A 22929-nucleotide genomic window follows, 5' to 3' on the forward strand; every position below is an offset into this window, starting at 1 on the left:
TTTCGATTGAATGCTTTCCTTACATCCATCTAGTCGATAACCGGGAATTAAAAATTGTATTAAATTTGCATTGTTATTTCTATTAAAAGAAAGCCAAGAGTTCAGGAATTGCAATATCGTTTTTTTTCTGAGTGTAATATTTACAATACTCTGACCCATTTGAGCCAGGCCACTATCGAATTTTAATGGATTAAAAATATCCCAGTGAATTAAGGTTATCAGTAAATAACTAACTAACTAATCAACAGCCTAGAAATTAATAGAATTCGTTATAATATTTAAAAGAAAAACCTTTACCGAAATACAAACAATGTATCCAATTTAGGATAACCCGTGCTGTCAATTTCTAGATGGAAAAGGTGCCAGTAGAATTCCTCACTTTTTCACCGAACGTCGAACAGGCAAGTCATTATAACTTTTTGTGTGGGACAACTAACTACCAAAATGGACAAGTTTTTGTGGTCAGAAAATTGTGAACCGTCAACTTCTAAGAAAGCCCATGTAAATCAGGCAGAAGAAAGAAGTGCACGGACTCAGGAGCAAATCGAACGTAAGCTTAAGCAGACTTTGGTATTTTTGGAAGAGACCTGTTGTTCTTGAGAGGTTCCGGTAAAGATTCCGTACAAGTTGCAGTTGCAGAAGCGATGCGTTCACACTCCGGAGCCGCTGGTGCTGCTGGCTCTGCGTGTTCTGAATGACCGCTGTCGCAAGCGTCCGATGGAAGGCGACTCCCTTGGCGACAGCCCCAAGGACTTACCAAAAAAGCCCAAGAAATCAATGAAGAACGAACCAGAATTGTTCCCAAATTCATTGGACTTTAAGAATTCAGGCATCATGGCGGCTGGCCAGGATCGAGGGCGCCCTCGTGAAGGAAATGAGAATGGGCTGGATAGCCAGCATGAATTTTTAAGGCATACAATACCTTCCAGGATATATTCTAGTTAAATGCATTGATGAGAACTCCAAGAAGTGGCTGGAGTATGAGGAGCCGAAGATCTCGGAGGTAATTTGTATCAAACTGACTACCTGTCCCAGGAATCTCATCCAGGAATCTCGTCCTTGGGACAGGTAGTCAGTTTGATACCAATTGCCTCCGAGTTCTTCGGCACCACATACTCCCGCCGCTTCTTGGAGTTCTCAGGAATCTTATCCTTGGGATTTTCTCATAGATGAGAAAATGGTCGAGCATAGGAAAACCAACATATGACATTAAAGGCAAAAATTAGGGGTGAACTAAAGGTAAACGGTGATTTCAATTTATAAATAGTAATTCACTAGTCTTTCATTTTTCCCTAGACAATTGATTCGGGACAGCATTTGAAACTTAACCATCAACATTATTTATACCAACATATCTTAAGGTAAACGATTATTTTCAATTTATAAAAACTAATTTACTTAACTTTATTTTTCCGTAGACACTTGATGCGGGACGGCATTTGAAACTTAACCATCAAAATAACATATACCAACATATCTCATGGTAAACGATTATTTCCAATATGTAAATAGTAATTTACTTATCTTTCTTTTTGCGCTAGACAACTGATGCGGGACAACATTTGAAACCTTACCATTTACAAACATTAAACAAACCCACATTACCAGAAGGATGCTTTACGAACACTGCAAAATCAGCAATAAAACATACATAACTCCAACATAAGTCTGTATTATGATTTTCATTAAGAACTCTAGGTTTTGGGTTTTATAAAGTCTACAATTTTACTTTATACTATTAAAAAATTACTTATTAATCTTAAATTTTTTTTCTTTTGATGGCAATAAACTAAACTTTATAATTCCCTTATAGTATTATGTCAAAAATTTCTGTTTTTGTAGATTATTGTTCCTCTTACACAATACAATCGATATTTAAATCGTTCATAGGCCATTAAATAAATACGCCAGCATTAAAAAAATATATTAGATAACTCTTAATAGCTTTCATTGTCAGTTTCATTTGAAAGGAAGCCAAGGGGAGTTGGCACGGAACAATGCGAATTGTTATCAAATAGGACAGATGATGCAAACGTGAGTGGGGGAATACTATACCATTCTGGTCCATTTGTGCCAGGCCACTATCGAATTTTGAATGTTTAGTGTACCGGGCGACAAGCATCCTCGAACATCGAAATAAAACGATAAAAACGACAGATGAGCACGGCATTTTCACCCACAATGCATAGCAGGCAATCGATGTGGTTGCTTCGGGTCTTCCAAATCATATAACAACCCAACCACGCCCCCAATCACTATGCAAATCTCAAGCACTTGAGGCCGGGCCCCAGAATGTCCCTTTTCTACTCATTTTGTTTAGGCACGTGGTCTGACCACTTGGCTGCTTTTAGGTTTTGATATCCTTTTAAGGATATTACACTTTCGTAAGTTTAAGTCCAAAAATAAAAAAATGTATTCTTTTTTTATTTGAAAATAGGGCAGTGATAGAAATTAAACAGATTTCAGTCAATTTTTACTGGTCTAGAAGGGTATTTTGCCTTTCACAAAACACACTCAAACAAAACTTATGGCTTGTTTATCGAAAAAAAAGTAAAATAACGCCCTCCAATAGATATTGCTAATTCGAATACGGCGAAAATAGGAACCTGAATTTAATAATTCTGCTATTAATACGATGAAAAGACCTTCGCAGTTAAGCTGTATAACTTGAAAAGTTTCTCCCCAATATTTGAATATTTGCTTTGGCGGGCTGCAAAAGCTCAACAGTGAATGGAAGTGGCAACACCAAAGCTCAATTTGACAAAACCAAGAGGCACCAAAGACAAAAAAAAAAGTTTTAAAAATAATTTAAAAAAAAATGTAATAACATAAACAAATGTTTACAACATTTATTAAAAACCCAATAAAATAAAAATATCAAATATTAACATTTTTACCTATGCATAAGGTGGCAACACGCCGAGCCCTAATTCTAATGATGGCCGATAATGGCATTTTTAGAGCAGTCCCCCCTAAATTATTTTTCAGCGATGTGGCAGCCCCATCAGTAATCAGTAAAAATTCGCTGTGCAACACTGGCATATTGCAAAAATATTTTAGGTACTCGCGTCAACCAGAAAAACCCGCAAAGAACGGCATTAATGTGCGCGGATTAATCGCCAACCTAGTGGAACGCGATCTTAGGAACCCCAGCACACATCCCCAAACACGATGGAGGCTCTAATTCCGGTCATAAACAAGCTGCAGGACGTCTTCAACACGGTGGGGTCCGACTCGATACAGCTGCCCCAAATTGTTGTTCTCGGCAGTCAGGTAAGCAAATTGCAAAAAATCAGCCAACCAAAAAAAATAAATCAGCCAATTCCACGAAAGGAGAACTCCCCAAAAACCGGAATATTACGCACTTATCTTAGTCCACAACTCTTTCCATTTTCAAGTGCCCGCAAAATTATATAACTAAAAGCGTCTGCCGGCATTTTGATTGTGTTTTTAATCGATCCGTAGCTTGGATGGACCTTACTGTTTTTATTTTTGCCTCATGGTTTATATAATTATTTTCGGCAATGTTTGCCGCCCCCATGGAAAATCAATACCCCGCTGTAATGTTCAAAAAAAGAAAAACAGCTGCTGATGTGACACATTCCTTCACAAACACATCGCAAACAATCGTACACACATCGCCTTTAGTTTTGTTTGTATATTTCGATCGCGGCTTCAATTGCACTTTGATTTGCGCTCTGGAAAGAATTCCGTATGACTAAATGTGCTCATAAGTCATTGATACCAAGTACAGGAGAACCTCCATAACTACCATATATAGTCGGTAAATCTAAAAATAATATTTAATATATTTGCTTGATAATTTTCGTAAACCTTATGTTTTATTAATCCTAAAGTATAGATTTTAGTTAAAAGGACTAATATTTAAAATGTCTCCCTTAAAAATTTAAAATGTTATTCATTAACAAACAGTTTATTAAAAAAAAAAAAAACAACGTACAGATTATACAAAGTTCGATATTCTATCAAAACAATTTTGGTTTTTTAAATAAATATGAAAATTATTTTAGAACAAAGTAAATTATAAATTCGATTTATAGAATTCCGCCTGTTACCAGATAACGTTAGCTAATCTCGGGGTTTCCAAGTGTTTCCTTGTTGCAAATGCTTTTGGAGCTCTTCTTATCAGGTCATCGATGTTTATCAGTCACAGATTTAACTCCAAATAATGCGGTTTCCTCACCACCCTTTGTTTCCAGAGCTCCGGCAAGAGTTCAGTGATCGAGAGCGTCGTGGGACGCTCATTTTTGCCCCGAGGAACTGGGATTGTGACCCGTCGTCCACTGATTCTGCAGCTGATATACAGTCCCCTCGACGATCGCGAGAATCGCTCGGCGGAAAATGGTGAGTTGAAATCCAAGGACCCCAAAGTAACACTTTTCTAATCAAAAACAATCTCTTTAGGAACCTCTAATGCCGAGGAATGGGGCCGTTTCCTGCACACCAAGAAGTGTTTCACGGACTTTGACGAGATCCGGAAGGAGATCGAGAACGAAACGGAGCGTGCGGCGGGCAGCAACAAGGGCATCTGTCCGGAGCCCATCAACCTGAAGATATTCTCGACGCACGTGGTCAACCTGACGCTGGTGGATCTGCCCGGCATCACCAAGGTTCCAGTGGGCGATCAGCCGGAGGACATTGAGGCGCAGATCAAAGACTTGGTGCTCAAGTACATTGAGAACCCCAACTCCATTATATTGGCTGTGACGGCCGCCAACACGGACATGGCCACCAGTGAGGCGCTGAAGCTGGCCAAGGACGTGGATCCCGATGGCCGACGCACCCTGGCCGTAGTCACAAAACTGGATCTCATGGACGCCGGCACCGATGCCATTGATATCCTCTGCGGCCGGGTCATACCCGTCAAGCTGGGCATTATCGGTGTGATGAATCGCTCGCAGAAGGACATCATGGACCAAAAGCACATCGACGAGCAGATGAAAGACGAGGCGGCCTTCTTGCAGCGCAAGTATCCCACTCTGGCTACCAGGAATGGCACTCCCTACTTGGCAAAGACCCTTAACCGGCTGCTGATGCACCACATCCGCGACTGCCTTCCCGATCTTAAGGTGAGTCTTAACTTTCGAGTATTCAACTAAAATCGGTGCAACATATATATAACTTCTCAAGTACCTTTCGAAGGAATCAAACTATTCCGGTTTTAAAAAATCAAATTTCAACATTTTACTAAAATTACTATATCTGTCTTTTAGTACTTAAAGCCTTAAAAATTGTTTCAATATGTAGATGAACTATTATTCAAAATTTTAAAATTCCTGGAACCTCCCTTGTCATTCTACTAAGATTGAGCAACCTGTTTTAATCGATCTTTATATTTTCTATGATAAAGCAAGAGAAGATTAAAAGCAGATAAGAGTACAGAGGCATCCTGAATTAAAAGAATTAACTTCCCATATATTTACAGACTCGTGTCAATATCATGGCCACGCAATTCCAATCGCTGCTGAACTCCTACGGCGAGGATGTTTCCGACAAGAGCCAGACTCTGCTGCAGATCATCACGAAGTTCGCCAGCGCCTACTGCTCCACTATCGAGGGCACGGCCCGAAACATCGAGACCACGGAGCTGTGCGGCGGTGCCAGGATCTGCTACATTTTCCACGAGACCTTCGGCCGCACCCTGGACTCCATTCACCCGCTGGCGGGTCTGAGCAAAATGGACATACTCACGGCTATTCGGAATGCAACGGGCCCGCGCCCAGCTCTATTCGTTCCGGAGGTCTCATTCGAGCTGCTGGTGAAGCGCCAGATCCGCCGACTGGAGGAACCCTCTCTGCGATGCGTGGAACTCATTCACGAGGAGATGCAGCGCATAGTTCAGCACTGCGGTAACGAAGTGCAGCAGGAAATGTTGCGGTAAGTGGTCTAGAGAATATTACATAATACAAGTTATTACATTTTCCCCCCACAGCTTCCCCAAACTTCACGAGAAGATTGTGGATGTGGTCACACAGCTGCTACGCCGCCGACTGCCGCACACCAACGTGATGGTGGAGAACATTGTGGCCATCGAACTGGCCTACATCAACACCAAGCATCCCGATTTCCACAAGGATGCCGCCCTGGTGCCCAGTCTGCTGAAATCGGACAGCGATCCCTACTCACAGATTAATCTGGGTCAGCGGCGGGGCAACACACCGCGCAACCACATGTCGCCACAGGTCTCGGCGCACAGTGCAGCCTCACAGCAGCAGCAGCAACAGCAGCACCCGAATAGCCAACAGCAGCAGTATAGTGAAGCTCATGAGCAGGTGCCAGCATAATCAGTATTCGTATATGCACATTATTTGACCTATTTTCGTTGCACGTTCTAGAACCATGTCGGCGAGAACTCGACGTCTTCAATGGCCAGCACTTGGTTGTCAAACATTTTACCACCGGCACCAACACGTCCGGACAGCCTTGAAAACTCGGCCAGCAATACGCCGGTACACAATAACATGGTGAGCCCAGTGAAGCCAGTCAATCTGCTGCCCGATGTGCCGGCCAACCACAATCCACGTCGCTTGACTGACAAGGAGCAAAAGGATTGCGATGTCATCGGTGGGTTATTAGTACTTATCCATATATTTTAAAGAGTAAACTCAACGTGCTTTGTTTTCCAGAACGCCTGATCAAATCGTATTTCTACATTGTGCGCAAATCCATACAAGACTCGGTACCAAAGGCCATCATGCATTTCTTGGTTAACTACGTTAAGGACAACTTGCAGAGCGAACTGGTCACCCATCTCTACAAATCGGATAGAGCTGAAACACTGCTGAACGAGTCTGATCACATTGCAGTGCGCCGAAAAGAGGCGGCAGATATGTTGAAGGTGAGCTCCACTTAACTTATAACTTAGGAAAGTTATTAAAACGAAATACCATTTCAGGCACTGACGCGGGCGAACCACATCATCAGCGAAATCCGCGAGACCCACATGTGGTAGGCTGGTCAGGGATTGGAGCAACCCGTTTCGACTTAATAATCCCCACATATAAGCAACATAAAAACCTATTTATTGAAGACGCGTTTAAGCAGAACGAACTCCTTCTTTGTTAAATGTTTCCCCTTCCCGAGCACTGAAATATCATCAAATTGCATGCGAGCCTCTACTTTTGGGCCTTTCATTTTAGCGTACTCCTGCATTTCGATTCGCCTGGCATTTGTCTATCATCGAGCCTCGCCGCTTTTTAAATTTATAAGAAGTTGTAGATGCCGTGATTGATTCGATTAGGTTATCCAAAGCACTTATTACACATTGAATAGTCAAATAAAGCAGAAAAGGTTGATTCAAACAAAGTGAATGTGTTTGGTATGGCATTTGCATTTCAATCGGACTGAAGAAAAGGGAATGCCAGCTACAAAGTTGACAGATTTCGGTAACGTCACCTGTATTGATTAGCTTGAAGTTCGATTAGATAAGCCGATATGTTACGAGCCTATAATTTTTTAGTTCAAGGAATTAAAAAGGTAGTCCCAGCAATTCGGCGTGATATTATTGAATATTGTAGTATGGGAATACAAAGTTTGGAATTTTAATTTATAACCCTATATCCTATAATCCTCTTTAACACCAACAAAATAAACACCAAGGTTTTTCAAAATTATGCTACATTAGGTGTGGTTTAGGCGAGCTAGAAGTGAATCCCTTTAAATGAAATCACTGCCACTCACCTTTCGTAATAAAAACTTTAATACTTGGATACCAGTTAAAATCTAATTTGGAAAACGTCATTTGTATTGCGGCAAAGAAACAGAAGAGGGTTTCAGCTGGGGCGTGGCATATCCCGAAGAAGATGAGGATGTGGTGTCCAGTGCTCCATTCCTGCGTTGATTAAATGCTCCGCGATGCGTGTGAATCTGTGTGTTGTGGGCAGGGGACAGTTAAGATGGTGACTCTATGACCGCCTTTGGCTATGGTAATCTCCTCTAGGCGCGATTTGTGTCGGACATGACCCTCACAATGCATCCCACTCCTCCCTTGGCGAGGGCCTTCTCGTGCCACTGCAGCAGGTGGCCACTGGATCCCTCCGACGGGATCTCGAATCCTCTGTATATGTACTTCATCAGCACGTCGATCAGGTCGTTCTGGTCGAGGGTATCGATGGCCTGGTCCATTTGCGTTGACTTGATGGACAGCAGCACCCGCAATGTGATGTTCAGGGCGTGGTCCTGCAAATTACCGGGGGGATTAGAAGGATTAGTGGTGGTGGGTCTAATTAAGAAGAGGCACCCACCTTCACATTCTGGTTCTTGCAACGCAGTGGAGCATTTTGCAGGGCACTCAGGAGCGCCTCCACGGATTTTCCCTGGGTCAGCAGCGTTGTGATCTCGTTCTCATCCGGGCCCGCTGCCGCGCTATCCACGCCATCATCCTCCCGGAAGTTATCCTCGTTGTACTGGTCCACATCGATCTTGCGGAACGCATTGCTGGACGTGTTTTTGGCCATGTTTTTGCTCGTTTCCTAGCACTTTTCTTCCCAAAAATATGAATCACAAAGCCGATTCCGGTAAACAGATGATTGGCAGTACCGTACCTCGAAAAATACTAGTGGCAGAATATACCAAAAAAATAAACAGGGAGTCCAACTTATGACAAAATTTCCTAGTTTTAAAATTAACTTACTTCTTCTCGTAAACAAACAAAATATATTTTAATTAATTTAGAATATAATTTATTATTTATTGAAATCTTTAATTTTTAATCTATTATTTGTATTTTGCTTGATGTAATAATAAATAATTGGGGTATTCTCCATTTCTGTATTCGATAGTGTGACCAGTTTGAAATATCCCAAACATACCGATTTCCACGAACGGGCTACATTTCTTGCTCTTTTGGCGTGCAGTGCTGCGTGGATGTTGTTGCAAAAATATTAGTTTTCTCGCAACAAATAACAAGATAATACAAAATGGTGCGTGCCTGGCTGAGGATATCACAGCTACCCTCGATCTGCAGGGCTTTCCATGAACTTTCAACGATTTGCGGGGTGTGAAAGTCGTGTGGAAACTCCGGGCTAAACATAACCTTAAAAGCGGTCGAAATTGTTGCTAATAATGTTAATAATTTATTCTTTCCTTTCCAGCGTCCGCTGATGCTCCAGGGCCACGAGCGTTCTATAACGCAAATCAAGTACAACCGCGAGGGTGACCTGCTCTTCTCCTGCTCCAAGGATCAGAAGCCCAATGTTTGGTACTCGCTGAACGGCGAGCGTTTGGGCACCTACGATGGTCACCAGGGTGCGGTTTGGTGCTTGGACGTCGACTGGGAGAGCCGCAAGCTCATCACCGGCGCCGGTGACATGACCACCAAGATCTGGGACGTCGAGTACGGCACCATCATCGCCTCCATTCCCACCAAGTCGTCGGTGCGCACCAGCCACTTCAGCTTCTCGGGCAACCAGGCCGCCTACTCCACGGATAAAGCGATGGGACAGAACTGCGAGCTGTTCCTGATCGATGTGCGCAACGCCGACTCGTCGCTGTCGGAGCAGGAGCCCACGCTCCGCATCCCGATGACCGAGTCCAAGATCACCTCGATGCTGTGGGGTCCTCTGGATGAGACCATCATCACAGGTTGGCTAACCCCTTGTAATCCATCATAACATCTAACTCCTGGTTACTTCCAGGTCACGACAACGGCAACATTGCCATCTGGGACATCCGCAAGGGCCAGAAGGTGGTCGACTCTGGATCGGACCACACTGCCGGCATCAACGACATGCAGCTGAGCAAGGATGGCACCATGTTTGTCACCGCCTCCAAGGACACCACCGCCAAGCTGTTCGACTCCGAGTCCCTCATGTGCCTGAAGGCCTACAAGACAGAGCGACCTGTAAACTCGGCTGCCATCAGCCCCATCCTGGATCACGTGGTGCTGGGCGGCGGTCAGGATGCCATGGAGGTGACCACCACGTCCACGAAGGCCGGCAAGTTCGACTCGCGCTTCTTCCACCTGATCTACGAGGAGGAGTTCGCCCGACTCAAGGGCCATTTCGGCCCCATCAACAGTTTGGCCTTCCATCCGGACGGCAAGAGTTACGCCTCGGGCGGAGAAGATGGTTTCGTGCGTGTCCAGACATTCGATAGTACATACTTTGAGAACATCTTTGAGTAGTGTGCACACCCAGTAGTCAGTAGGAGGATCAAAGCCGGTCGACTGTAACCTAACCCTTTCACCGGCGCCATGTTCGTTTGTTTAGGGAATTTTCAAATATACGCGAGGACGAAACGAAACGGATCGCATCGTTTATTTTATAACATTTAAGGGGCCAACATAGTTATATTCGAGTAATTGGTGTCTGCCTGGTGTAATCTAGAAAAAGGAACGCTTCTTTTGCTTGAGGACCACGGGCTGGCCCTGCATGGCAGCCCACTGGGCCGGAGTGGGCAGGCAGCCAGGCGGTGGAGGCGGTATGACCACGTTTCCGGTGGCATTTGTCCTCACCTCGGCGCGCGAGTCCAAGTGGAGGACCTGTGCAGCAGCAGCTCCTGCTGACGTGCTGGGTCCAGCAAATCCGTAGCCATTGCCATGGTGCATCCCGTAGTTGGGCTGCTGTCCGTTGAAGGGCATCTGCTGCTGCTGGTGGCTGATCATCCCGTAGTACTGGTTCTGGCTGGGCGGAGCAGCTCCTCCTTGTGGATATCCATAACCAGCCCCAGTGCCGCCATTCCGCTGGCTTTCTTCGTAGGTTGGCGGAGGAGCTCTCTGAAAAACGGTCGATTTTAGGGGGATTTTTCATTACTTATCAATTTAGATTTATACCATGGCCATGGCATCGCCGGCATTGCGATAATCGTATGCAGGAGCACTTCCGTCACTTGGTGGACCCGATTTTGATGGCTTCGACATGATGTATGTATTTATATTTATTTTCGTCGCACTTTGTTTACTTGCAGTTTCTCTGATTCAGGAACAGGGTTGCCAGGCGCCTTAAATCAGTGCTGCCTTTCACTTTTCCCGTCAGATCTAGCTTTTTTCACACATCATTTTAGAAAAAAGGAGTTTCGTAATTTGTATTATATAAACTGTTTAAAGTAAAGCATTTTTATAAACCATATTTATTAATTTAGTAATCTAAAATGTTATATATTTTACATTATATTCTACAGTTTATTTTAATAAATCAATGCCATCCTTAAAGAAACAATTTGAATGCTGACTAAAAAACTCATAAATGGGAATCCAAATAAAAAATCAATTTTCAAAAACATCACATCTTTACAGTCATTATTAAAATAACAAAATAATTGAAGAATAATTAAATTGTTTTATAATTTTATAAAATACACATTTTAACTACTTTATAACAGCTTCAAAATGTTCTTATCATACATATGCTGTAATTCAACTGTTTCAAAAATTTAAATAGGATTTACGTTTCTAAAATGACAACCGCTGAATACTCTTATAAAAAATGTATTTGAATTTTCCGAATACAGTCCAATAAAGATCTACTGGGCTAAAAGGGAAGCCCACTGCTGTGACCTGGCTTTTTCGTGGCGATCCGCACCGACATCGGGGACTCGCAGCTGGGCTGCTTGTACTGGCGCCGCTTGATCAGGTCCCTCTGAATGGAGCTGCCCAGCTTGCGAACCGGAACCGCCGTAATCCCGTCGAGCAAATTCTCGTGGGCGTGCTGCAGCGTGCTCTCGATGAGCTGCTCCACGCCGATGGCTCGAGGATCCACCATCGGCTCACGCTCCAGTACGTCCACGATCATGCGTAGCGTCTCGTCGGATTGGAACTCCTCCAAGGGCAGAACCTCGATGAGCTCCTTGAACATGTGTGCCACGATGAAGTGGGTGCGGTTAACAACATCGGCATCGCCCAGGTGGATATGGGCACACAGTGAGTCCTTGGCGTGGTCAAAGATTCCGGAAATGAGTTCCTCGGTGTTCACATCGGAGCGTTCGTAGTCGAAGACGGCCACCACCTCATTGAAGAGCTTGCGGAGCTCCTCCCCGCTGATGTGAATGAAGTACTTCTTGGGCACAATCGTCTGCAGGTGCTCCGTGATGCACTCGGCAATGCGATCCGTATAGCGACCCTTAAAGATGGTTATTAGTGAGATAAAATAACCATGTTTTAGGGAATTCTAGTAACCTGGAAACTATAGGCGGCTTGGCACAAATAGAGTGAAGATCGCAGGGCAAACTTGCGCACATTCTCCGGAGTGGTGCTCTTCCCAAAGAAGCGATTAAAGCTCTTCTGAACGATCGTCTGAACGCGATCCATGATAAACTCATCGGGCATGGGCGGCAGCATATAGGCATCCACATTGAGGATGGCCGGGCACACCATCACATCATCGTTTGGCAAAATTTCGTTGGTCACCTGCGGCTGCGCATTGGGATCCAGCTCAAACTCGTAATTTATCTGGAGAGGCTTGGACTTTAGCCTCAGCGCACAGATTTCCCGCTCCAGGCACTGTTAAAGATACAAATTTAGAGATTTGGGAGGAAACAATCTAGAGAGTACCCACTTCAATCTGCTCCATCAAGGACTTCTCAATGCCCCGTAACTTCTCGATGTCATAAGACAAATTCAGTACATTCGGATTGCTCCACTTGGCATAGTTGCGGTTCTGAATGTCCAACAGAGTGCGCAGGATGTTGTTCTCCTCACGGAGCACAGTCATTATGTTAACCTTTTCGGTATTGTTTTGGGTCTCCAGAACCAGTTCCTCCTCGCAGCGGGAGAGTTCTTTCTATAACAATAGGTTAGGATACTATATTCCCAATAAATAATATCATATTTATAAAAACTATGTACCTGCTTCTCCAACAGTTCCTTTTCGAGGGCCATCAGCTCATCTTCAGCGTTGGTCTCCAGCTCAAAGATGTAGCGTCTAAGCACCTCCTCCTCCAACTCATCCAGATTGACTATGATGCCGAATTTCTTCATCATCGCCTGACGGATCTCCTCCTCCAGTCGCGTTATCTCGAATCGCATGAACTTAATGTCTGTGTTCATCCGCCTCAAGTGGATAAAGTTGATGCGATGCCAGCGCTTGGTGGCCAAAGTCTCCTCACTCAATTGATCCGCCCGTCGGCGCAGATCCACCAGCATATCCGCATCAAAGAGAATGGCTTTGGACAGATCCCGGTAGTCGTCGCCCTCGTAAAAATGCTGCAGTTGGTCCATACGCAGGATGGCGCTGATGTTGACCTTGTTGACTTCCTGCTGGCGATTGCGCTGAAAGAGGAAATACATACATAAGTAACTAGAATATAAATCCTCTGTAGAACTACCAACCCGAAACTGCAACAAGGCATTCTTCTCACGCTGGTACACTTCCTCGTGATACTTCATCTTGATTTGCATCTCGGCGATCTCCTTGCGCTTGTTCTCCACATCCCGCTGAAGATCCCGCACATTTCGCTCCAGCTCGTGGCGATCGGAGCGCATGGCGAAAGCCAGGTCGTAGAGGGATCGATCCAGGCCGGTGGGACACGTTGCCTCGTCCAGTCGGATGGTGGTCATGTCCAGTGAGTCGAGACTCTTGTTGTCCGCCTGTTGGTCCTCGCTGGAGGACGAAGACGAGGAGGAGGAGGAAGACGACTCGTCATCCCCCCTGGCCACCTTTGGTGGACGCCACTTCTTCTTGAAGATGCGTCGCAGGAAGTCGAAGAACTTGTGACCCTTGACCGTGGTCGAGAAGAGTACCTGGACTGCTATGATCTGCTCACCCAGCTTGTCTATGTTTCGCCTCAGCTCGTCCAACTGCCTATTGGTGGTATTGATGACCACCTGCAGCTCGTTCCGGGTGCTCATCGCCGTCTTGGCGTTCAAGAGCAGCTGCGTCTCTATCTCCTCGCTGTCGCGCAAGATATACAACTCCTGGTTCAGACTGTTCATGTAGGCGTTCATAAACTCGGCGTCCAGTTTAACATGGAAGCGTCGCACTTGGAGCTTTTCTAGAGCCTTATCGAATTGCCGCACTTCTTCGTCCACTTCCGTATGGATCTCAGACTGCTCCAGAAGGAGCTGGCGAAGCCATCGATGGCGAGTCTCCATCATGTAGGGTGCCTCGCCGTCCTCATTTGTCTCAAAGTAGGCCGGATCACTGATGGGCGGCAGTTTCAGCAGCTCCTCGGTAAGCTCGGCATTGGGAAGGCTTTTCTCTAGCATCGAGATCTGTAGCATGTTGAAGGCGGCGTATTCGTGCAATTCCGGCACATCTAATCCGTGCATGCTGAAGAGGCTCAGACTGATCATCGACTTCATCGGCGAACGCATGGCGATCACCTGAGAAAATTACAATATTGAATTATTATGATACAAATATGATATGATTATGATATAGTTATAATAAGATTATATGGTTATGATATTATGATACTGATTATGATGATAACGGTATGATTATGAAAACATGAAATCACTAAGATATGATTTTGATCTATAACCAACCTCGTCCACAGAGCGCTCCAGGGTGAGGATGTCGTCGATCTCCCCACCACAGCCGGGCGTATAGTGCTCGATAAGATTTAGTTCTGGGTACTCTAGGTCCATATCCGTTTCCTGCATCGGTTCCAAGGGCCGGCGATCTGACTCGGGCAGGTAGCTATGGATCACTTCCAAACGCTTTCTTTTTGCATTGATGAACTGTTCCAGTTCACTTTTCCGCTCGCGCAGATCCAGCACCATCTGGTTGAAGGCGTCCACCATCCCAAAGTACTGTTCGCGGCACTCCACGACCTCTATGTACTTCTGGGTAAGTGTTTCCGTGGACTTGGGCTCATAGTCTGATCCGATCTTGAGTTTGAAGTCACCCAGGTTGCGCTTGGCCTCCTCGATTTGGGCATCGTCATCCGGATGGTTGCGATTGGGGTCTGGCTTCTGGCGCTCCAGCTTGTCCCAGTCAAAGATGCGTCGCACCTCAAAAAGCTGACGTTTCCGGTAGCGAACCAGGAGGCGCATCATCTTCCTGCTAAAGCGCGGTTCGATGCTCTTGGGATCCCTGCCGAAGAAGAATGATTCCGGCGGGGGCTCTCCAATGGATTCGTCTGATCTTTCGGCCACCACAAGGTCATGTAGTCTGTGATATATGCAGTCAGTCATTAGTGGGTTTCAAAAGCTTGTTTAATAAATATTTTATATAAGGTATGAAGGATTTGTTAAAGACTAGTGTTCTAGTGTTTTAAAATATGGGTGCAGGTGCTCCAACGTTTCAAGGAATATATTTCTTACACTTCCGGCTGTTCTGGAACCCGATCCTCTCTGTAAAGGCTGCTTGTTGGGGATTCAAGAGTTTTGTATTTCGTGTGAGTTTCGATTGTATCAAGACGGGATCCCTAAAATGCCCCACTTACCCCATATCGTGCTCCTGTTTCAAACGCTCTTCTATGTCCCTCTTAATCTGCTCATGCTCCTCTCCCAGAGCCTGGAGACGAAATGTGGACACGCCCGGAACCTTGGCACTGCAACCACAGATGCTAATACTATTGATTAACAGGACTACATTCACTCACCGCAAGGGATTGACGGTAAAGGGGATTTGGACCAGCTCCTTGAGGAAATGGTTGTACAACTTTGAGTGTCCCACCTGGGCAAATTCCAGGTCGTAAGCCAGATCCTCCCGAACATCGTCCAACTCAGCCTGCAGTTCATCCCTAATCTGTCGTGTAATACGATCGTCCAGCAGCAAATCCGTGTCCTTGGCCCGCAGACCCGGAGGTAGCTCCTCGTTGTGCTTGATAATGTCGAAGTAGACGTTCTGCAGCAGTCCAATCTTGTTTAGGACATCGCGGTCATGCGCCTCAGCCGCCTCCTGCTGGCGCCGCAGCTCCGCGTTGATCTTCTCCTGCTCCAGGGATGGTGCCTCGTCTTCGATGTCCTGAACATGGCTAACTCCCTCCGGCAGGGGCGGCAGCTTATCTCGCCGCTTGTTCCTAATCATCTTCGGGCCTCTCCACTGGTGAAGGAACATGTTGCCATCGTAGCCAACAGTGAGAATGTGCTCTCCATTGTAACTAGTGTCGATTTTGGGAATAACGCCCTTCAGTGAATCGTGCAACGGATATACGCGGTACTCAGAGAGGTCTGTAAAGTTGTCCGGATTGATGCGATTTATTCGAAGGCGTCCGTTGACGAGGCCAAAGATGATGAAGTCATCGCTGGAGAAGAGGAAGTAAAAAGCATATAAGAATTTTGGATAACACAAGACAAATTATTTATATACATAATTAGTTCCTAGCAGAAGCCGATACGAAAGTAGATATATGTGGTATAAACTTTACTATTTTGGAGACAGATAACTTACATAATGCAGTAGGAGTGAATCTCGATATCATCCCCCTCCGCTATGATGGTGGCCCGAGTGGGCTCCGGCGCATCGAACTCCAGCTCATAGATGTACCCAGCATCGTAGCCCGCCATGGACACCCAAATGGTATCCCTTACTGTGTAGCGCAGCCAGATGATAGGGTTGGGCACGGCCGGTATATGAAGCGGCTCCTCCTCCTCATCCGGTTCGGAATCGGCTAGTGCCGACTCCATATCGATCTGCAGGCCGGGATTGGCCTTCTTCAGCTTTTCGACCTCGTTCATCTTGCGCTCCCGCTTACGTTCCTTGCGCTTCTTAATGTTCTCCCGATGGATTTCCCGACGGATACGGCTTTTGATGGAAACGAATTTCGTACTGCGCATGCGCGACTTCTCAGTGATGTTGTAAGACAGATAGGTCTCTTCCGCGGTGACCTCGGTGCGGATATTGTATTCGTACAACTCGCCACTCTTGCAACCCACAAGGACTACAGTGGGCTCGGTATCGTGCCAGTAGAAGCAGTTTGGAATCGCTGCAAACTGCACGAACCCCAGGGGATGCAAGTCCACTAGCTGATTCGTATCCCGGCTCAATTTGTAGATGAAAATGCTCTTGTCGGCGCTGCCGGTAAGGAGCAACGTGCTGTCTCGGTTCACGGTTAGTCTGGTAATGGGAGATGTGTGCGCCTTGATGGCTCTCACTCGGGTCATGGTGGGCCTTTCCGGATTACTGAGGTCCAGATACATCTGCCGCAGGATACCGTCCTTGAAGACAGCCACTATTTCGGTCCCCTTCACCGAGATCTGGGTATCTAGCCAGATCACATCGACCCCCTCCGCCGGGAACTGCTTCTCCAGAATAAGGCGCTGCTCCTCGTATTGATAAACAAACAGCTTACCGCTCTCTGACATGCAAAGAAAGTGCGGCGAGACCGGGGACATCTGCGCGGTAAGTACCTTGCCACCAATGCAGGAATAAAGCTTCCTCGGTTTCTGTGGAACATCGTAGGTGTTGATGTCGCAGAACCATATCCCACCGTTTCCATCCTGGGCATAGTGAGTAAAGTCCGACTCGTCAAATGGATTGATCTTCTGCATGCAACGCAGTTCCACGTCGGCAATCTTGAACTCGTAGATCGGATCGATCTCCACAAACAAATCATCCTCGGGGGGATCGGCCAAGTCAACCGTTTCCCAGTACCAAACGCGCACATAGCCATCCATGCCAACGGTGGTCACCTCACCGTTCTTCATGGTGATCCTGGTTATGGGTTTCGTATGGCAGGGCTTGCGACCCTTCCGGCAGATCTCAAACTTAATCAGTCCCGCCTGCCAGAGCAGCATGTTGCCCCAGTCGCTGCCAGAGATCACATTCTCATCCGCCAGCATGTACATGGCATAGATATCACTGAAGTCCGTCTTGCCGAAGCGTCCCAAATCCCCCTTCAGCTTCAAGCCCGTAAAGGTATTGGCCATCTTCCAGAACTTGATGTGGCTAAGACCCGAAGAGCAAAGCAGGATGGGGTTGTGTTCCGAGAAATGGACGAACAGGATGTCGCTCTGGAAGGACTTGGCGCGAAGGACGACCTCTGCCTTCTCCCAGCGCCAGATGGTTATTATGAAATCCGGATAGCCCGCCTGCGAGGCGAACAACTCCCCTGTCTTGTTATAAGACCCCGCCGTAAAACAAGCCTTGGCGGCATTCAAAAGCTTCACACGGACCTCACACGAGGGATACTCATAGATGAACACCGTGGGGGAAGGCCCGTTCTCGCCCACCGTAAAGAGGCCAGTGTAATCTGGATGTTCGTTTTTCTGAAAGTCCACAACAAATATAACAATGTTCTAGGGATAACCGAAACCGAAACTCACCGTGATAAACCCCACTCCACAGCCGTACACCGTTTCCTGGAAAGAAATCTCCTGACGCGAAATGCTGAAGTAGTTGAGGAAGTTTCCCGAGGCAAAGACCAGGGTATCCGCATTCACCAGTACCATGTTGAACAGCTTCTTGCAGTCGTAGCCGAATGAGTGTCTAGAACAGGAAACATCTAGCTTGAGCAATTCTTAAAAAAGTTCATACTCACTCTACGCTGATTATATCGCGGGGGAAGGATATATCGTGCTCATCTCCCAGCTCCTCCTCTTCGCCCAGTACATCAGATTCCAGCTGCGAGGTGTCCATTATATCTATCTTACAGTTTTAGAAAACGTAGCTTATCAGTGTATTTATTTATTTGATTCAAGTAAAAAGGTTTGCTTGAGTTTTTGTTTGCCTGTTGCCAGGGCACTAAAAACCGGATGCCTGGGAAGATTTGTTGACCAGTGGATCATGCGCAGATTGCGGTTGTAATCCTATTGTTAATATTACATTATCTTCAATATTCTTAACTTTAATTTATTTCAAGTAATTCACTAAACAATGCAAGATTTAATTGCTTATACTAAATATCTAAATTCATAAAAGCCTCATCATCATCATCGTTTAAAAAGGCCGCGATATCCGATTCAGCACTGTTTTCTTTGGCTTTTTCGATGTTATTATTCTGTTCACTGGGAGCTTTGACTGGAGCTGGAGAAAGGTAATGTTTAATGCTTCCCCTTTCGGGATAAGAAGGGGCAGGTTTGGCAGGCGAGAAGAACTCCTCGATTTTGTGAGACTTCAAAATAAGAAAGTTAGCAACAGATTTAGTTAATCAAGTCTTCAATATCGATCTTACCGAAGTGGGTGCCGCTGTGTGCGTAGCCTTTTGAAGATTCTCAGCAAAGATGCCCACTTTACTGAGCACCTCCTGCTTGTTTTTCAGCATGGTCCAGATGATATCGTCTGCCGTGTTATGGGCCATCAAATAGCGACAAATCACATTTTTTGTTTGGCCAATTCGATGGGCGCGACTCTCAGCCTGAGCCAAGGTCTAAAAGGTATATACAAATAAAATCAAAAGGATTTCCAGGTTATTATATGACCCAACCCACACTAGGATTCCAGTCCAGCTCAGCAAACACGATAATCTCCGCTGCAGTTAGTGTGATTCCTGAATTACAGGCTTTAAGGGAGAGCAGGGCCACTTTGCAACTTTTTTTCTTCTGGAATGTGTCGACGAAATCCGACCTGAGATCACTACGCGTCTGTCCATCGATGCGTATGTACTGAACTTTCATCGCACAGAGACAGTCACTTATGGCATCCATCATGACTCGGTGATGGGCAAATATTATAAACTTCTTCTGCTCCTTAACCAAGGTTTTTAGATAGGCGCTATAAATTTCGATAATCAGTTATAATATGTAATGTATCATAATGAAAGCTAAAGTTACCAAACAGCCTTGGCTTTCACTTCTGCAGTGCGTGCATAGAAACGTAGTAGAATCTCCTCCATGGCCCTGCCTTTGCAAGTTTTTAGCTCTTTGTTAAAGGCATCTAAGGTTTCCTTGGTCTCATCGTTGGTCCAGACTAAGGCGGGATCCAGGACCACCGTTTCACTGCAGATGAATAAAGAAATTTTACGATAAACTGCTATAATTTTAAAAGGGTTTCCAAAACCCACCGATTTTTTTCTGCAAGTTGAGGTAACACCTCATTTTTCGTTCGTCTCAGCATATATTTGAGAGTAAGTATAACCTTGAGCTCCTCTAGATTTGATTGGCCGTTGGCATCCCAGCCAAATGTGGACTGTTTGCCATCGCAGTAACGAGTGGCTGTAAAAATGTTTAGTTTTAAAAACTTGAATAAAAGAAAGAACATGTTTTACATACTGAACTCCATAAAACTCATGAATTTGCCATCCACCAACTGGAGTTGGGTGAAGAGTTCCAAAGGGCGGGAGAGTGCTGGAGTTCCGGATAGCAGAACCACCCGCTTGGCTTGATCCGTGAGCCTCTTGGCCGTCACTGTGCACTTGGCCTTGCTGTTCTTCAGCGTGTGCGACTCGTCGAAGATGATGAAGCCGTATTTGCGCTGCAGCAGCTTGTCCTCGTGACGCTCCATCATGTTGTAGCTGGTGATGAGCACCTGGGCTTCGCCCACATATTGTTGATTGTTATTAAGCACCTGGATGTAGTGGATGGGCACCTTGGGCAGCAGTTCCACGATGTGTTTCGCCCAACTGTCTCTTGTAGAGGCTGTGGTGCAGATGAGTAATGGCCAATCATCCTTGAAATAGTCGGCCACAGCCAATGCCTGATAGGTTTTGCCCAGACCCATTTCATCACAGATCATAATGCGGCCCTTTTGGGCAATGGAAAAGCTTGAAATTGGAAAAAACATAGTTAGTTACTGGTAGAGGTTCATAGAGGTCAATTAAAAGCCTACCACACTCCGTCCTGCTGGAAGGGCAACAGCTTATCAGCCAGCTTGGGTTCTATGGAAGCCAAAACACTTCTTTCCGAAACTATTGGTGGCTGCCGGCAGAGATCCTGCACCTTCTTTGGAATGCCAGCCATGTGGACATGTGGCTTTAGATCCGCTGCATGGGTGTGCAGGGATTGGTAGTCCGAGAGGTCGAAACTCCAGATGCGGGTCTGGGCTTCGTAGGATCTAGTGGGCATGTTCTTGAACACGGCTACGAGCTTCTCATGATATCCCGAGGTTTGGGCGGCAAACCGTTGCGTGCTGATCATGTAGAGATTGCAGGTGACGGAGTTGCCGAGTAGCATAGCCACTGGTTTCTCCTTTTCCGGAGCAAGTGCGAGAGTCGGCTTGTTTCGTCCATTTTCTCCATTTGGCCGCTGGTAAGGATGTGCGGCTCCTCGGGACAATTCCCTCGAAGATGTCTGTTTGATTGCCTTCAGAGCGTTCAGGAAGGCGGAGCTCTTATTGTCACCGGACGTGGTTGTGGTCCTGCTGATCTTCTCCTGCACTGCAGGCGGAGATCGATAGAAATTCAATGGGGATTTAGCCTGGGGTTGATTGGGTTTCGGCTTTCCATTCGGCACTTGTTGCTGCGCCCTTGTTGGAGTAAGGGCTGACTTTCCGGCGGATGCACTGGCCAGCAGCTGGGACTTCTTGGCCTGCAGCTTGGTCAGCGCAATGCGCTTTTTCTCAGCTATTTCGAAAGAACTGCAGGACATGCTGCCCGCTGGTTGGTTTCTCTCTCACTGCGCCGGGTTGCTTCGTTTATTTGTTTGTTCAGTGATCTTCAGTTTTACGTTAGAAAAACGTAAGTGTCGGCAAAACGTAAGGCAACGTAAGTGTCAGTAAAAAAGGGAGATAGCCTCAGCGTAAGTGTCAGTAAAAAAGGGAGATGCAAGATGGGACAGATATTGACGAAATTTGGCGGAATAACCAAACAAAAACAAATGCATGGCTCAGTGTGACCAGGCGCGTCGATACTAAAAATTTACTGCGTAAAGCCTAGTAATCAGATCGGCTAAGAGTTTCACTAGTCGAAATCTTATTCTTTGTAGTGTGACCGAAGTTTTCGAAATTCACCCGCAATGCATGTAGCATGGTCTTACTGACAAGCAGCTGGGTTTGTTGCCAAACGGAAAACAAAACAATTGGAGAAATTTAAAGAGGAGTCTGCTGGTACACAAAGAAATTAAATTAAAAACAGATGGAATGTTCAACGAATGTTTTTATTTATGTAAATTAGTTGTTTAAAACATCCTTTTCGTCCCACGGATGCTTCGCCATCTTTCCCGCGCCACCGCAGTCCAGCTCCGAGTCCCAACAGGCATATTGTACCTTGAGGAAATGGGAGCCGGAATGGGAACAGGGTTGATCCGCTGATGCTGCAGGAAGTCGCCCAGCATCCTGACAGTGGCTGGACATGGCTTCTCCAACTGTTCCCTAGCGGGCGCCCTATTTTCCTCCTCCCTGTAGAAGGCAGCGCGTCCTCCAGCTCCGCTTAAGCTGCCAAGTAGCTGGTGGTTATGGTGTACGGAGTCCTAATGGAGAGGTCTTCGGAGATCATATTACTGGTGGTTCTGCTGAAAAGATACTTCTATTAGTAAAACGCAACCAAATTATTTTGGCTAGATCTTACTTTCTTTGCCAGGACACGCCCGGCAGGATGTCCATGTAGAGAGCGAAGTCAAACTCGGCATGTTCCTTCCCACTGGGATTCTCTAGTGGATCTCCTCCAGCACTTCAACTATTCTGCGGATTTGCCCCTGTTGTGGTATTGCTTCCTGTCGGTCAAATCCCACAACAATGGGCAACAGCTTGGATTAGGCGTCCTTTTTCATCTGCACTGACCTCCTTTAACCGTTTTTGGGGTTTTTCTTCCATTTAAAATTTTTAAATTCCCCACCGCTTCTGCACGAACACCGCTAAAGATTAAATTTCTTATTCTTTGGGCCGCGGCTAACGGCGTTCATCGAAAATTCACTCCCGAAATCTGGTATTTCCTTAGCTCATCTGAGTACCACGCTGAAAAACAGACCCGACGAAAACCTTTAGCCGCCTGTATGCCTCTCGCTCACTCCTATGGTTAGCTCGCGGTTTTCGTCGATGTGAGTACTAGGCTTAAATACTAAAATGTAAGATACTGGGCGCGTAATTTAAAATATTGTTTTAGTCCCTCAAAGCTTGTTTGAATTTAATAATTACATTCATACTTAAAAATATTGTAAGTTAGATGGTAGTAGATAAGACAAGGAAGAACGCTATAGTCGAGTACCTCGACTAT

General features: G+C 45.8%; 6 protein-coding genes and 1 long non-coding RNA gene across 9 annotated transcripts; 3 read left to right on the plus strand and 4 right to left on the minus strand.

Moving 5' to 3' along the window:
• The first annotated feature begins 398 nt into the window (after window positions 1-398).
• On the plus strand, window positions 399-1662 carry LOC119547964. Of its 2 annotated transcripts, none has more exons than XR_005219261.1 (6): window positions 399-550; window positions 628-1003; window positions 1170-1239; window positions 1297-1361; window positions 1419-1483; window positions 1542-1662. It is a non-coding gene; the product is annotated as an uncharacterized LOC119547964 (long non-coding RNA). The 2 variants fall into 2 exon arrangements; XR_005219260.1 differs by having other exon boundaries at window positions 634-1003.
• Window positions 1663-3018: 1356 nt separating this feature from the next.
• LOC119547915 (dynamin-1-like protein) lies at window positions 3019-7331 on the plus strand. 2 transcript variants are annotated; one of them, XM_037854953.1, is made up of 8 exons: window positions 3019-3273; window positions 4221-4365; window positions 4426-5090; window positions 5447-5898; window positions 5954-6293; window positions 6357-6585; window positions 6648-6859; window positions 6917-7331. In XM_037854953.1, exons 1-8 carry the CDS (start codon window positions 3172-3174, stop codon window positions 6971-6973), a joined length of 2202 nt encoding a protein of 733 aa, XP_037710881.1. In that variant the 5' UTR covers window positions 3019-3171; the 3' UTR covers window positions 6974-7331. The 2 variants fall into 2 exon arrangements, with proteins under 2 accessions (XP_037710881.1, XP_037710883.1); XM_037854955.1 differs by lacking the exons at window positions 3019-3273; window positions 4221-4365; window positions 4426-5090 and adding an exon at window positions 5242-5387.
• Window positions 7332-7697: 366 nt separating this feature from the next.
• Window positions 7698-8558, minus strand: LOC119546883 (actin-related protein 2/3 complex subunit 5). Its single transcript, XM_037853497.1, has 2 exons — window positions 8265-8558; window positions 7698-8199 (listed from the first exon to the last, which is right to left on the minus strand). Exons 1-2 carry the CDS (start codon window positions 8475-8477, stop codon window positions 7957-7959), a joined length of 456 nt encoding a protein of 151 aa, XP_037709425.1. The 5' UTR covers window positions 8478-8558; the 3' UTR covers window positions 7698-7956.
• Window positions 8559-8803: 245 nt separating this feature from the next.
• LOC119548198 (eukaryotic translation initiation factor 3 subunit I) lies at window positions 8804-10263 on the plus strand. The gene is made up of 3 exons (XM_037855327.1): window positions 8804-8942; window positions 9114-9603; window positions 9657-10263. Exons 1-3 carry the CDS (start codon window positions 8940-8942, stop codon window positions 10142-10144), a joined length of 981 nt encoding a protein of 326 aa, XP_037711255.1. The 5' UTR covers window positions 8804-8939; the 3' UTR covers window positions 10145-10263.
• LOC119548199 (DAZ-associated protein 2) lies at window positions 10242-10953 on the minus strand. The gene is made up of 2 exons (XM_037855328.1): window positions 10793-10953; window positions 10242-10735 (listed from the first exon to the last, which is right to left on the minus strand). The coding sequence occupies exons 1-2, from the start codon at window positions 10877-10879 to the stop codon at window positions 10343-10345; spliced, it is 480 nt and encodes a 159-aa protein (XP_037711256.1). The 5' UTR covers window positions 10880-10953; the 3' UTR covers window positions 10242-10342.
• Window positions 10954-11382: 429 nt separating this feature from the next.
• Window positions 11383-18553, minus strand: LOC119547748 (cilia- and flagella-associated protein 44). Its single transcript, XM_037854744.1, has 11 exons — window positions 18385-18553; window positions 18170-18332; window positions 16296-18112; window positions 15505-16149; window positions 15346-15453; window positions 14444-15071; window positions 13286-14278; window positions 12803-13225; window positions 12513-12737; window positions 12134-12457; window positions 11383-12077 (listed from the first exon to the last, which is right to left on the minus strand). The coding sequence occupies exons 1-11, from the start codon at window positions 18480-18482 to the stop codon at window positions 11490-11492; spliced, it is 6012 nt and encodes a 2003-aa protein (XP_037710672.1). The 5' UTR covers window positions 18483-18553; the 3' UTR covers window positions 11383-11489.
• Window positions 18554-18726: 173 nt separating this feature from the next.
• On the minus strand, window positions 18727-21555 carry LOC119547749 (SWI/SNF-related matrix-associated actin-dependent regulator of chromatin subfamily A-like protein 1). The gene is made up of 7 exons (XM_037854745.1): window positions 20610-21555; window positions 20054-20544; window positions 19846-19996; window positions 19616-19780; window positions 19274-19556; window positions 19018-19212; window positions 18727-18957 (listed from the first exon to the last, which is right to left on the minus strand). The coding sequence occupies exons 1-7, from the start codon at window positions 21365-21367 to the stop codon at window positions 18742-18744; spliced, it is 2259 nt and encodes a 752-aa protein (XP_037710673.1). The 5' UTR covers window positions 21368-21555; the 3' UTR covers window positions 18727-18741.
• Between the last annotated feature and the right edge of the window lie 1374 nt (window positions 21556-22929).

This window comes from Drosophila subpulchrella, chromosome 2L (assembly GCF_014743375.2).
Source record: "Drosophila subpulchrella strain 33 F10 #4 breed RU33 chromosome 2L, RU_Dsub_v1.1 Primary Assembly, whole genome shotgun sequence".
NCBI lineage: Eukaryota > Metazoa > Arthropoda > Insecta > Diptera > Drosophilidae > Drosophila > Drosophila subpulchrella.

Excerpts from the sequence above, each read along its gene's own strand:
- LOC119547748 (XM_037854744.1), bottom strand. The coding sequence starts at position 18,482 with ATGGACACCTCGCAGCTGGAATCTGATGTACTGGGCGAAGAGGAGGAG. Across the intron at positions 18,113-18,169 it reads GTGGAGTGGGGTTTATCACG|AAAAACGAACATCCAGATTA; the intron begins GTGAGTTTCGGT and ends GTGGACTTTCAG. Across the intron at positions 14,279-14,443 it reads TGGAGCGCTCTGTGGACGAG|GTGATCGCCATGCGTTCGCC; the intron begins GTTGGTTATAGA and ends TAATTTTCTCAG.
- LOC119547749 (XM_037854745.1), bottom strand. The coding sequence starts at position 21,367 with ATGTCCTGCAGTTCTTTCGAAATAGCTGAGAAAAAGCGCATTGCGCTG. Across the intron at positions 20,545-20,609 it reads TTCCAGCAGGACGGAGTGTG|CTTTTCCATTGCCCAAAAGG; the intron begins GTAGGCTTTTAA and ends TCCAATTTCAAG. Across the intron at positions 19,557-19,615 it reads GTGAAAGCCAAGGCTGTTTG|CGCCTATCTAAAAACCTTGG; the intron begins GTAACTTTAGCT and ends CGAAATTTATAG.
- LOC119548199 (XM_037855328.1), bottom strand. The coding sequence starts at position 10,879 with ATGTCGAAGCCATCAAAATCGGGTCCACCAAGTGACGGAAGTGCTCCT. Across the intron at positions 10,736-10,792 it reads CCGGCGATGCCATGGCCATG|AGAGCTCCTCCGCCAACCTA; the intron begins GTATAAATCTAA and ends ACCGTTTTTCAG.
- LOC119546883 (XM_037853497.1), bottom strand. The coding sequence starts at position 8,477 with ATGGCCAAAAACACGTCCAGCAATGCGTTCCGCAAGATCGATGTGGAC. Across the intron at positions 8,200-8,264 it reads GCAAGAACCAGAATGTGAAG|GACCACGCCCTGAACATCAC; the intron begins GTGGGTGCCTCT and ends GGTAATTTGCAG.
- LOC119548198 (XM_037855327.1), top strand. Across the intron at positions 9,604-9,656 it reads GGATGAGACCATCATCACAG|GTCACGACAACGGCAACATT; the intron begins GTTGGCTAACCC and ends GGTTACTTCCAG.
- LOC119547915 (XM_037854953.1), top strand. The coding sequence starts at position 3,172 with ATGGAGGCTCTAATTCCGGTCATAAACAAGCTGCAGGACGTCTTCAAC. Across the intron at positions 5,091-5,446 it reads ACTGCCTTCCCGATCTTAAG|ACTCGTGTCAATATCATGGC; the intron begins GTGAGTCTTAAC and ends ATATATTTACAG. Across the intron at positions 5,899-5,953 it reads GTGCAGCAGGAAATGTTGCG|CTTCCCCAAACTTCACGAGA; the intron begins GTAAGTGGTCTA and ends TTCCCCCCACAG.